Consider the following 13,702-nt stretch of genomic DNA (forward strand, 5'->3'; position numbering starts at 1 on the left):
GTTACAAAACTGGGAATCTCGGTGTAATACTGCTGGCTACAGAAGCAGTTACATAATCCTATAAAATTGACAATGATAATCTTGTTTATCAGTAAATCAGGCACTCAGTTCTAGAGTTCTTAACTGGCATAATCTAACAGTTCCTATGAAATTGAAGAAGAAGTAGGTTAGTTTTCAGATAGTGAAGACAGAAAAAGTTTATCATTTGCACACAAAAGCTTTGCAGAAGCCAAAAGGCAGAACATTTTTAAAGATACTTGAGCAGGAAAATACTTTCTGCAGGGAACCTACAATATATCCTACAATATATCCTACATCCAGCTCCTGGGTGAATGTTATTTATTTATACCATACAGAAGGTGAACATTAATCAATTCTAGTTGTCCTTAGAAAAGCTGTATAAAGGGACATAATGTGCCTTTAAATGAGATTAAAAGGCACAAAGGAAAACAAAAAAACCCCAACAGTTCCTTTCCTGCATTTCAGCCATCTTTCCACCATTTTTGACTTTCAGTGAGCATGCTTCAGTCTATTTCAGCAAATTAGAATTGTCTTAAATCAGCAGTAATGTTAAAGTAACAACGTATAAAGAAATACTGGGTAGTTTTCTACAAGATAAATGTGTTACTTAAGTTAAAGTTCTGTATGAAAAACAGGACATTTAAGTTCAAGGCACTCCTTTATAACCTTTTATTGTAATTAGACAATATTTTGTTGTATTTGTTATGAAATTTATTTTGTTTAATTGTCTTAACATTTAGTACAGCTTAATTCTAAATCATCTGTTTTACTGGCCAGGATGACTTGGTCATTCAGAATGGACACTAGGCTATGAAAATATATTTCACATTGGTTGCATATTTCAAAATAAAAACTTGAATAAAAAAAAATCCAAGCCTACTCATCTTTAATGTATTTCTCCCTAGGCAAATGTCTACTGGCTGGGACACAGTAATATATATATTGGGGAAAGTTACTGGCTATATTATGTACCTAATAGGAATTAAAGGCAAAATGGCAATTTATAATACCCTTGTAAAAATATAGTATTGTAGTGCTGTTTTCCTCTCCAGCTGAGTGTTTTCCTCATTGCAACTACATACAGGGCAAATTAAAAGGCAAAATATTCCAGAAGACTGTCATAACTGACAGACACCATCTCCACACCGTTAAATATAACACTGAAACAAGGGGAGCAATTTAGTCCAACACGGACTTGTTCAGAAATTTGAAGGAAGACTCCTAATAAGGCTGTTGCATTACCAAACTGCTTGACTAGCAACATTTGTAGCTCTTAAAGACAAGATGAGCAGCACTCAGATTGCACCTGGACATCAGGTGCACAGTAAAAGAGGGTAGAATTTTATAATCCCCACTGCTGAAGGAGCCAAGGAGTCGGCTCAGAAACTGCAGCAGACCACTGAGAACATCACCCTTTCTGATCTAGTTTTTCATTCCAAGAAGGAAGGTAAGGCATTATGGGGGATTAAATCTCTCAATTCTTGGAAGAAGGCCATTCAGCTCTCTGTTCATCTAGCTAATGAGATGTCCTGCAAGCAGCAAAAGGCCTGGAACTAGTCTGTTTACCTTAAAAAGTCTAACATATTTCTTTCAATGTCTACCTTCCTCATAAAAAGAAGGGGCTTGCTATGCTGCCCACAGAGCAAATGGCAAACGCACAGCTGACAGCAGAATTAAGATGAGGGCATAAATAAATATGGATATCAAAACTATGAGAGTGTATAGGAGGAATAAAAAGAAAAAGAATATGAAGAATTGCACATACGTAATAACATACAGCCACGTCAACACCACAGCTGATATCTTTCACTTCATCCAAAGAGGAATGTAGTGAATATGGCTTGATTCCACTTTTTATACACACCCCTGAGCTGGAAAACTACTGAGTGTTATTATTATAAGATAAATAAACCCTAATAATCCCTCTAGAACATCAATAATCCGTTTATACGTCCCCTGTGCCTTAATGTTCATGGTCTGGCTCCTGTTTAAGGGTGAACAGTTTTCTGTGGCAGTGCAAATCCCACATCTACCATAAGTCATCTTTTGGTTACTTCAGAGGTATGAAAGGGATGGGTTTTTGAGGCCTGAATTATGAATATTTAGTTGTATTCACAATATAACTAATTCACTACACAGAAGTAGTTCAAGCGAGCTCACTAGCAACCTCCATCTTTTAATAATAATTACTGGAACCTCAAGCGTAAGACATGTTACTCTGCTGAGGCAAAATTAATTCCTGAGATGACAAATAAGCAGTGCCTCTACAGCGCCCCATTGCATGGCAGTACCTGAGGGGAGCAAAAGAATTCATCTGTCTTCATCTGTGCATTAGCACAGACTTTTAATTTTCTGCGACTCTTTACTAAAAAAAAAAATGGTGAGGAAAAAAAGGGAAAGGCAAAATTGCATGAGCAGTATGTGCCAGTAAAACTTGCAAACCATCTACCAGGCAGTTAGGACTTGCTCCAAAGCCCACCGACGTAAATGGGCTGGGGATCAGATCCTTATTCAGCTTTTGGAGCTAATTCATATTTGAACTGACATCTTTATATTTAGGCTGTAGTCATCATATATATCTTCTTTGCCTCAAAACTCTGCCCAGAAAGTTTTGAATACCTCCAAATACAGAGATTCCACAGCCTTTTTAGATCTGTGTCCCCATTTGGCCATCCTCACAATTTAAAAAAAAAATAAAAATCTAGCATCTCAGAAGTATATAACTGTGCCTTATCTTTTTTTCTTTTAATTGTAGAATCACATTAAAGCTGTCATATTTCATGAGGTTTATTAAAAAAAAAAAGAACACAGAAACAGAGTCATATATTGAACAGAACCAGGAATGGAATACCTAAAAGTAACTTCAGTTTGGCTATGTCAAAACAGACACAGTGCTGAAACCTGTAGGCTTTTACACAAATGGGCTCAGATAGTGGCTTGCCAAGAAGCTACTCACCTGATCTCGGGAATACGGAGTATCCACTAAGTGTTTGTCTGAGCATGCTGCTAGAAGAATCTTCACTGCATTTAACTGGAGCAGTATTTCACAAGCCATAGTATCAAAGAAAGTAATATTGGCAAGAGCTGCTGAAGCCAGCAGGAAAACTTCACCTGACGATGCTTCTTGGCACAGTTCTAGGAATGCAGAAAATAAGTTGAACAAAAGTAATTCCTTCATTGCTGTGGTTCAAAGCAGTATTTAAGCATCTGAGATTTACAATAGTAATCTTAGTAGCCAAGACCAAGTTCATAAGCATCAAGATGAAAAAGGAAACAAAACAAAACAAAAAAATCTTAATTTTATCAATTATATAATATCATAGAATTTTTTAGGGTGGAAAAACCCTCTGAAATTATTAGCTTCAATTATAAACTCACTGCCAAGTCCACCACTAAACCATGTGCCCAAGTGCTACACCTACATGTCTTTTAAATACCTTCAGGGATGCCAACTCAACCACTTCCCCAGGCAGCCTCTTCCAACTTTTAACCCTTTCCATGAAGTAATTTTTCCTAATATCCAAACTAAACCTTCCCTGGCACAGCTTGAGGCCACTTCCTTTTGTTCTATCATTTGTTATGTAGAAGAAGAGATCAACAACCACCTTACTACAACCTCTAATGAATTATATGATCCATCTAGTATACCACTCCAGAGGGAATATTCCACAGATGTTCAAAATAAACCTTGATATAACTAAATAAAATTAGTAACAGAAAGCAAAAGGCTAACAGTAAATGATCCATAAGAATAATTCTGTTGTATACCCATTGCTTTAGAACAAGGTACATATACATGTGGTGTATCTCTATTTCTCTATAGTCAAAAAGTAACCTGCATATTTTCCAGCTTCAATAAGAAATGTCGAAGAGAAACTACCTTTTAATTCCTTGCACATATGTACTTTAAATAAGATGTGAATCACCTGGTAATGGGATTTATGCATGATTTAAAAATTAAATATATTACAGTAATTCAATTACTGAGTTATAAATATTACGAGGAAACTTTTGTGATTACTGAAATGGCACATGCAAAGTTATAGATGTTCTATTTTTAATACTCACATTTCTTGGGCAGAACATATATAACTAAAATTTCTGTGGAACTTAAACAGCAACAATCGAGGAAAAGAATCACCAGCTAATACCTTCTAAATAGGCTGTTTGGATTGTGCCTTAATGTGGTACACTATAATGACCTGTAAAATCATCTTAAATAAATCAAGTCAGATGCCTCTAGAAGTCTAGCTACAGCAGACAGAGCCAAGCTTAGCACAGGTTAATTCCATCCACCAGATTCAGGGCAGGTTCAGGGCACAAGCTTGCTGCTGGACATCAGGAACAAATTGTGTCCTTGATTTCTGCAGCTCTGGTTCTGTTTGGGCCTATTGAAGAACGCCTAAATACATCTCAGATAATTCCCAGCGACTGCAGAATCCTCAAGCACTAGTGCTACTATACTCTTTATATGTTCTATTAAAAAAAAAACCCACAACCAAAAACAAAACAAAAACCACCAAAACAACAAACATAAGACTGTTCATTAAAATTGAAGTGCTGCAGTTTAACTGTAACCACTGAGTTCAGTGGAGAAATATTCAAATGTACTAATCTATTATACATGAGAAATCAAACTAGATGACCCAAACTGTACATTCTGACATGGAGCTCTGGGAAACTGAATTTTCAGATCAGAGAGAAGAACAAAATGCTTGAATGAAAGCTTCTGGTATTTAAGAGGGATGAAGCAGAGTACTTTCTAAAGAGAAGAATATCTTATTTCTGGCAATGAGAAATAATCACCATGTTTTTCTGAAGTTTCCTCACTGACCCTGGTTAAGAGAAATCCTGCTGTTACCTTTTTCTCATTTTACCATGGTCAGGCAAGAAAGACAGATCTTTTGTTTTCTTTTAACGATGCCCAAAGATTATACTACACTCTACTTTTTCTCTCAATGATCATGCAAACATGGATGTAGTGGTGAGCTTGAATTCTAGCAAGTTTAGAAAATACAACAGGCATAAAGGTTAGCAGCTACCAGAAATTGTTGTTTTACAGACAAACATTGGACAAGAGGATGCTTTGCTGACTCTGTCCTATGGCTCTTACAGTAGATTTTCATATAGGTACTATTTTTACAAATATGCACAAATTCTATTCAAATGTGGACTCCAGCAAGAAATATTATATAATTGCAGAATGCTCAGAACTTTAAATTGTTCTGTTAGTTGTTAAGGGAAGTAGGATAGATGTTATTTAGGGAATATTTCTATTGAAAGAGTCTTACCCCAACCTTTTACTTTAACTGGACTCGGAAGTCCCACAGAGAACTTACTGACAAGTGCTGTCACAATTTCTTCCATATTTTCCAGAAAACTGCTAAGGTGCTGAGTGAATGTGAGATGTGGAGATGTGATCTGTGCAATTACTGCTGCTGCTTCTGCATGAGTATCTTCAGAATGACTGTTATCTGTGAGAATGTCAGCCAGGCACAGTATCCCATCAACCTATGGAAAAAAATAGCTATAGGTTAGAAATACTCTAGGAAATAGTTTTGCAATTAAAGATGGCATATCAGTTCGCCTTTCTTGACTGTGACTAAACTACTCAATTTATTTTCAAAAATAACCCAAGTATGGTGACAATAATGACATAAGAAAGTTTTTTTTATCCAATGCAAATGAGTTCAGCATCCAAGTTTGCTGGCCAGCAAAAAGTCTTGCATTTCCTTCTCTCTGTTAAATTGATTTTGATCAAAGTATTTTCTGACAGATGTCTCAAGCAAAACATTAATCATGAAATTAGTTCTGATAAGCAAATGGTAAGTGTTTTTATGCCACAGGCTCATTTAAGCTCGTCCGACTGTGCCTCACTTCAAGATTGAGCCTGAGTGTGCAGGAAGCTCTAAACAGACATGGGCGGGGGGGGGGGGGGGGGGGGAATTTCTCTGAACTTGTCACAAAGCCAGCACAGGATCGAGAAAAATACCACTAAAACAACCCTGGCCAAACTGTTCCTAATGAGCTTGCACAGCTCTTACATTAAAGCTAGGTCCACATATCCCTCACTTACTTTGAAGAGAAACAGAAAAATGAGTGAAATTACACAGGTTTATGCTTTTACAGTGTTTGTAGTGTTCTTACGCAGTTCAGGCAGATAGGTCAGATATGCACACCTTGCTCTAGATTACAGGAGAGCCACAGACAAAATGAAAGACAGAAACAGAGCACAGCTGATGAAACATCTGACAGCAACCAAACACAGTAAGGGAATGATCTCTGTAGACAAGGGCACAATCTATGAACTTTCAAATTAATAGCATCATGTTTCTCCATGTTTAATATTTAACTGAATAAATTACCATGTTGACAAGCAAGCAGTTAGATCATAGAATTACAGAATCATTTACATTGGAAAAGACTGCCAAGATCATCAAGACCAACCTATGACTGAATACCACCCTGTCAACTAGACCATGACACTAAGTGCCACGTCCACTCCTCTCCTGAACACCTCCATCAATAGTGACTCCACCACTTCCCTGGACAGTGCATTCCAATGCTTGACATAAAGAAATTCTACCTGAAGTCCAACCTGAACCTTCCCTGATGCAACTTTCTCTTGTCCTGTCACTGGTTCCCCAGGAGAAGAGGCCAACCCCCACCTGGCTACGATCTCCTTTCAGGTAGTTGTAGAGAGTCAAAAGGTCAACCCTGAGCCTCCTTGACTCCATTTTCTGAACAATTTATGGATATAAAGAGGAGTTAGGAAGGCTAAGTACCAAAATATACTTCAACAATCAAACAAAAACAAATCCACATTTGTGTCATACACAAAGACACCTTCTTAGGTCTGTTGTCCAAACTGCATTCTCTGGTCAATTCAAAGCTTCCTCAGAACACCCATATTAAGTCCTATGCATTATCTTCAGGAAGGGTGTTTAGCAAATATCTTATTCTCATTTTTGTTATTTATTAATACAGAATGTTGAGTGATCTTAATTACTTATCCTGAAAAGGGCATGAATTAAATTATTTGATAAGCACTGACAGTTACTGTATTTTACAAGTAAAGCTCTTAGATTGATGGGAGCAAAAATTACCCTCTGGAAGATTATTCACTGGGATGCACTTTTTAATAGGCAATAGTCTATATTATTGAAACTCTAACAACATAAATAGAAAAGAAATTAAATCTCTATTTTTCCTCAGATCACAAATGGAATTTAGTGTAGAAGCTCAAGTACTGGAAAAAGAGGAATAAATTTTCAACATTAAACTTTTTCTTGACAAGCTTTCAACATTAATCTACCTACAGCAAAATATTTCCTCCTAGTTATGGCAGAATTCTACAGCTTGAAACAGAAGATTCACATAATTCACTTGGCTTCAAGGTATATTAATAGATCTCAGTGTCAGGAATTAATATATGTCCTCACAAGATGATTTAGTACCCAACGTGTGCTAGACAATATCATATGCAAACCCCCACAATTTTGTCACCTTGAAATCTCCATAGATCACACCTTGTCTGAGGTTCGAAGGATGCTAATAACAACAGTCAGTAGAAAAAGTTAAACATATTCCAAGGCATTTAAAAAGTACTTCACGAGAAACTTCTTCTGAGATCTGGTCAGCGTTCTTCAACTCTAAATTTACTGGTTAAAATTCACTTGGCTAACTCGCATTCAGGGACCTCAACAAAAGTAATTTTGCGTAGTTTTATGCTAAATGAGAACAATTAATGGCTTACGAAAGACAGGTACAACCACATGGCTAGATTTTTCCATCACCACTGATTATTTAATCTACACTATAAAATACAAGCTTCTAACAATACAGGGCTGTACTTGACTTTAAAATCACTTGTTTGATTTCTTTGTTTGCTAAGTAATTATTTTTGGAAATTGGGAGTTGCTGAACTGTGAAAAAGCAGGTAATTTTTTATTCAGCACTAAGATAAATCACAAGTATTGGATCCATGGAAGCCAGCACTAGGTATTCTCCTTCTTAAACATAATCTTGTAAAATACAAACAAATTCAGCTAAAATTTGCTCTATACACTTTTTTCCCCTCCCATCTTAAATACAGAAAATAAAATAATTCTACTTCAGGCAACCCCATTTATAAGTGTCTAGTAATAAATTTTAAAATGACAAGGGAACAATCTAATAAAAGCACTTTAACATCCAAAAAGAAATTGCTGCTCAAAGCATTTTTATAATTAGCTCTCACACTGAAAGGAACTTTGGATGACTGCCATGTTTTTTGTTTAATTTTGGTGAAGTAATCAGCTAAATGTCAAATCTGTTCATCACCTTGGCAATACAAAAGAAACAGTTAGCCAGATAATGCAAACAAATGAACTCCATGAATGCAACAAGATGCTGTGGAGACCCTGCATTTGAGGAATGGCATTCAGTAAATGCTTGATCACCAATATTTCAATATCAATAACTGGAAAAATGTCAGGAACTTACATCCTTATGAGCATAGCCCTGTGATGAAAACTTAATCCAAGTTGCAAAATAAATGTGTGACCGTGTTACTGCATAGATCAAGCCTTCTGAAAGGAAATAATTTCTTTTCTCTGCAACAGGAATGAATGACTTGTGGGGCAACACTCTTCTTTCTTCAGTATACCTGTCCTTTCTCCTGAAAATATGAAACAGAACTAGGAATCTGTCAAAGATACCAATGTAGAACTTGGGATGAATTGCATTAACGATGTCATGATTTAAAATATTACACACAACAGAAGCATTAACTCCGTGCTTTCCACAGGGAGGTTCAAGGCAGGCCTTTTCCATGTCATTCTGAGAACCAAGACCTGTAGTCTTCTTTTTGGTAATATCTGTGCTCTTTTGTACAAAATGCTGCTGAAGGCCTTTACTCATATTATGACTTTCTCTATCCTTCCAGTTTGCCCACTTAATATTCAGATGATCTTTATATGTTGGTAAACCCTTTCAAAAAAATATTTTTGCTTTCTTTAAATTGATCTTGAGCCATCTTCTCATATTGGAAAGTCCTGCAGATTATCAGCTGATTTCCCACCATCAAATCCTTGGATAACACTGTCAGCCTCCAGCTGGGTGCTTCTGGTAAGCAGCACCAGCAGATTCCAAAACAGTTTCAAAAGAAGGGAAGACAGATTTTGAGATCTAGGTATAAGACAGCAAATGTAGAAACCATATCACAAAGGGATTGCCTCTCAAACAGTCTCAATGTTCCCTGAGAAGAATTCCAAAATCAGATGTTGCATCAAACAGTTAAGAACTGATAGGTCAGAGCTGTGTTTGTTTTATTCTTTCACACATGCTATGTAATAGCACCTCCTACTTGAAGTTAGCACAGGTTAACCACAGGTGAAGACATGAACATTAGCAGACTAAACCAAATATGCATAGGTGGATAAAAACCCAAACACATCAAAATTTATAGGATGAGAAAGAGGGAGACAAATAAGGAAGGATGTCAAAATCAGGATATTCAAAAAATATTTGAATTCTCTCTTCAGAATTCTTTGAACACAATCTACTTTGCTCCCCAGATCATTGCATGAACCATTAAGTGACTTCACTATTCTGCAGCTCTATTGAAAATGTCATCCAGCAGAACTTATATACTGTTATTTTGATGTCTTGTAATTGAATTCCTGATTATCAAGGCTAAGGTTTATCCTATATAAAATTCTGTAACTAATTCTGCATCTGTGGAAGATCTACAAGTCTTCTTTAATTTTTATGTTCAAAGAAAGGAAGGGGAAAGGACCTTGCACATAACGATCTTGCATGTTTGGTTTGAGCATTTGTGCTGCCAAGTGGTCTGCAGGAAAAACACGCCTTAGTTCCACTAACTGAGAACAGTGCTGATTGATACCAGATGAAAATTTGGTCAGTTGTTTTGAAAATGAGATTATATATTAACAAAGTGATGCCATTAAAATGTCCACAAATATGATTCTAAGTAATCAAAGCTACTGCAGCAATTCCATGGCAGCAGCAGTGACCAGTGAACAAAACTGCAATGATTTTATACCTGCTGATGTACAAGAGTGGCCATGGCACCTAATTTATAAGCCATATTATATACACCATGGAATAGTTTGGGACTGAATAGAGGTTGAATGGTTCCCAATTCAGGAGCTTTAAAACTTCTGTCAGTAACCTGAGCTTTGTATTCAAACTGGCTGTGAGTTGAGACTCAGTCCACAGTAACTTCAACTATCGCTTCCCTTTTAAAACTTCCTTCCTTCAGAATATGGTCAAGCTAATGAAGAGGTAGTTGTTTTTCCTTATGTTTAGCCATCAAAGAGGAACGTGAAGTTTATGTGCATTATATGAGAAAATTTTTATATGGCATAAAAAAGACAGTTGGCTGTATGAGCTTGAAGAATGCATTAAATGTGGCAATGCCTAAATAACGACCTTGAAACTACATTGCAAGGAAAAACAAACTGCAGAGCAAGATAAAATAAGTTCCTTACTCTTGGCTGACTAGAAGTGAAAGGATAAATCATATGCAAACCTCCCCATGCAACCTGGGGTGAGCAGTCATGCACCTCAGAGTGTACGTTCTTTGGCACTGAGAGATGCTTTAAGGTTGTTGCAGTTAAAAGTACAACTGTTTGTCAAAGAGGTACTCAAGAATAAGTCATTTTACAGAAAGGACAGACAAAATCAGTAAGATCAATATCCATACTTCTCTTTTCTTTACTTCAAGGAAAAGAGAATAGTTACCTTTGAACTCACCCAATTTTGAGGACTGATATGAAGGGTATGACAGTCTTTCAAAGTATTTCTGTCACTGATAAAGGAAACCAGGAACTGCACTGCTATTAATCTAGCAACTCACATATTCCCACTCCCATAAATCACAGCTTACACTGTTCCAAACTACTCTCTACAAACATAGCTGGATGACTCAAAGATACATTCAACTTTCCTGATCTACTCCTTCAATATGATATGCCTTCAATTCTCCAGGAAGACTGCTGAGTGGCTACAAAGGACAGGAGAAGAGACTGCAAAGGAATTCACTTGCAGTGATACAGAAGCTTCTACTCAACCACTGTTGATGTTCACTGAATTGGAATAGGTTGCTAAAACAGAGGAAAAACACTGGTCACAAATGAACATGATGTCTTCTGGGGCAGCGAGGGGGTGGCGGAAAGTATATACTTGCAATAGCTTTTGTACTCAGTATATGCTACTTCCTCTTTCTCCTATTCTGTCAAAAAATCACAATAATGACTATTATCTGTAATGTCAGGACCCTATAAGAATAGGGAAGAACTATTTATGCTTACATATAATAAAGTTAGAGACTAAATTCTTCAAGTCATGTGACAGATAACACCAAATATTCCTCAGATTCCTTTGCCCTACATTTTGGAGGGCAAAATATGCTAGCTTGTTTTTAAGTTGCAGGAATATATTCTTATTTGTAAGGTTTTCTTGGTACATTACAAATTCCAGAATATACACTCTTGTTTCCTTTAAATAATAGATAAGGCTTTATATATTATATTTTGGGGTCTGAAATCCATTAAAATTAAGCCACCCAGACCCAAGAAAGGACTTGTCAACAAGATAAGAAAAACTGTCAAGTGTGGTACAAGAATGCTGAACAAGATACTGGGATCTGAAGTCTGAATTAGGGAAAGATCATACATTAGTAGTTTTTATATGGCCCTCATTTTTAGTTACCCTGGGGGATCATAGTGTGAGAAAAAGAAAAATAGGCATCTCAACTATTCCTGTAAACAAACAGAGGCTCTGGGGCTATGCATAGCAGGGCACTCCAGAAAATGAGATGTTCTCACTGAAAAAAACATGTTCCAATCATCTGCTTTTAAATAAATAATGTCACAGACATTTCATTTCATGAGGGCATATTCTCAAACACCTGGTGTCTGGCACTTAAAAACAAGGACACTCTTTCAAACACGGTTGATTACTTTGTACCATTTAGGTTTTGGCATGACACCACGGATTTTATTTTCAAAAAGTGTCTGTTAGTGTTCCTCTTCATGATAAAAAGGAAAAAATCCCATACATACCACATTTTCAGAAGATCCTCTTATTCTATTACAATAATGAGAAAGAACCTCTATCTGAAAAAGCAGCATGGAGGTCACAGCCAGTCATAATCACCAAATCTAACTCTTCATAGTGTCTTTCTTCTGTCAGGAAAAGTATCCAATTATCTTCCTAGAACTTCGGATTTGTTTAAGTCAATACTTTGAAACCTTAACTTGATTATACTAAAGAGTTAATTAATAATAATCCCTGATATTATTGTTATAATTTCCCATACAACTTCTCCTCTCATAAAATTAAAATTCTTGACCAGGTCATTATACCATAAATTAGACACAAACAAAGCCCTACCCTATCCTCTGTGTGTGACAATGGAAACCCCACAGCAGAAAGCAGTTATGTAAAAAAGCAGAGAGAGTGATTGAGCAACAGAAACAGCATAGCTCGTCACTTTTTTTTTTACTGTTACTTTAAACATGAGATTTTGCAAGTACATTTAAGAAAAAATCCTTACGAAAACAATTTTCCTGCAAATATTTCTTATTTCAGTGGTGTCAGTCAGTTTAGCCTAAGAAATATCCTGTCCCTGAAATGCAAGGCTGCCGCAGAATTCGAATCATATGTACACTAATTAAATGCACTATAACAGTAAAACATTTTTCTGATATAGTGTATTAAATACATACAGTAACTTGCTCCAAAAAATGTTTTCATGTCTAAATTCACATAATTATCAAAACTGACTCAGTGCTTCACCCATGTTTCTCTTCCCAGAACTTTTTGTCGCTTTTCAGAAAAGTACCGTGAGGTACCAAAGGTTAACATAATTGTTTGCTACCTTCATTACTTCACAATGGCTGCTCACTTATTTTAATAAATTAATTTAAATAAATTAGCTCCAGAAACCTTGGATGTGCCAGATTTTTATTGGCAGAGAATTTTTACAAGCAAGTTATAGAGTTTTATGATAGCCATTTATAATGAAAACACTCACAGCACTTTAGCTATAAAACTTTTAGTGAGCAACTCAATAAGAGTCCATTTGTGTTTTAATAACAACAGAGGAAATTGCTACCCTTATTCAAACAAGCATTCAAAAAAAAAAAAAGCAAAAAGTGGTAGTTTTCATCTAGTGAAAATTGATAGAACTGTACTGGCTACAGCAGACTCAAGTTATTTGGTCCTAAGGTTTCTCTCCTGACAGTTAGAAAAGTCTCCTTGGGTCTCCTACAAACATTGATTTGTTTCTATGACTGCAGTGGCAATAAAATAATTTCAGAATTGCTTTAAGCCTAAGAAATTCAAGTTTAGGATCAGCTATTTGCACACAATCTTTATGAGCAGTCAGAGGTCTACTAGAAGCCATCAAGTAAAGTGATCTCAGATATTTTTCCTATTAACACCTTCCAGTACTGCACTATGGTCAAATACAGTTGCTACATTGACTTTATGTAAGCAGAAATATGAACAATCCTAAGATGCTAAGAAAATTGAATATTTTTACAAGTTAATTTTTTTTCTTCTACTCACTATTGTTTACTGCCTTAACAGGTCTCAATATAAAGAAGTATCATTATGAAGGATAATTGGCATATATATTTTAAACTAGTGGTTGAACACTGCATTGAAGGAG

The 13,702-nt window shown here is 36.1% G+C and overlaps 1 protein-coding gene across 1 annotated transcript in view; it reads right to left on the minus strand.

The window, feature by feature from the left end:
- Positions 1-13,702, minus strand: part of INSC (INSC spindle orientation adaptor protein) — a 119,550-nt gene that overhangs the window by 12,789 nt on the left and 93,059 nt on the right. The window contains exons 8-9 of the mRNA XM_071559503.1: positions 5,361-5,532; positions 2,978-3,156 (exon numbers count right to left, since the gene is read on the minus strand). Of these exons, the coding sequence (XP_071415604.1) occupies positions 2,978-3,156; positions 5,361-5,532 (351 nt within the window). The remainder of the gene's footprint in view (positions 1-2,977; positions 3,157-5,360; positions 5,533-13,702) is intronic.

The sequence above is a fragment of the Pithys albifrons genome, chromosome 6 (assembly GCF_047495875.1).
Source record: "Pithys albifrons albifrons isolate INPA30051 chromosome 6, PitAlb_v1, whole genome shotgun sequence".
Lineage (NCBI taxonomy): Eukaryota > Metazoa > Chordata > Aves > Passeriformes > Thamnophilidae > Pithys > Pithys albifrons.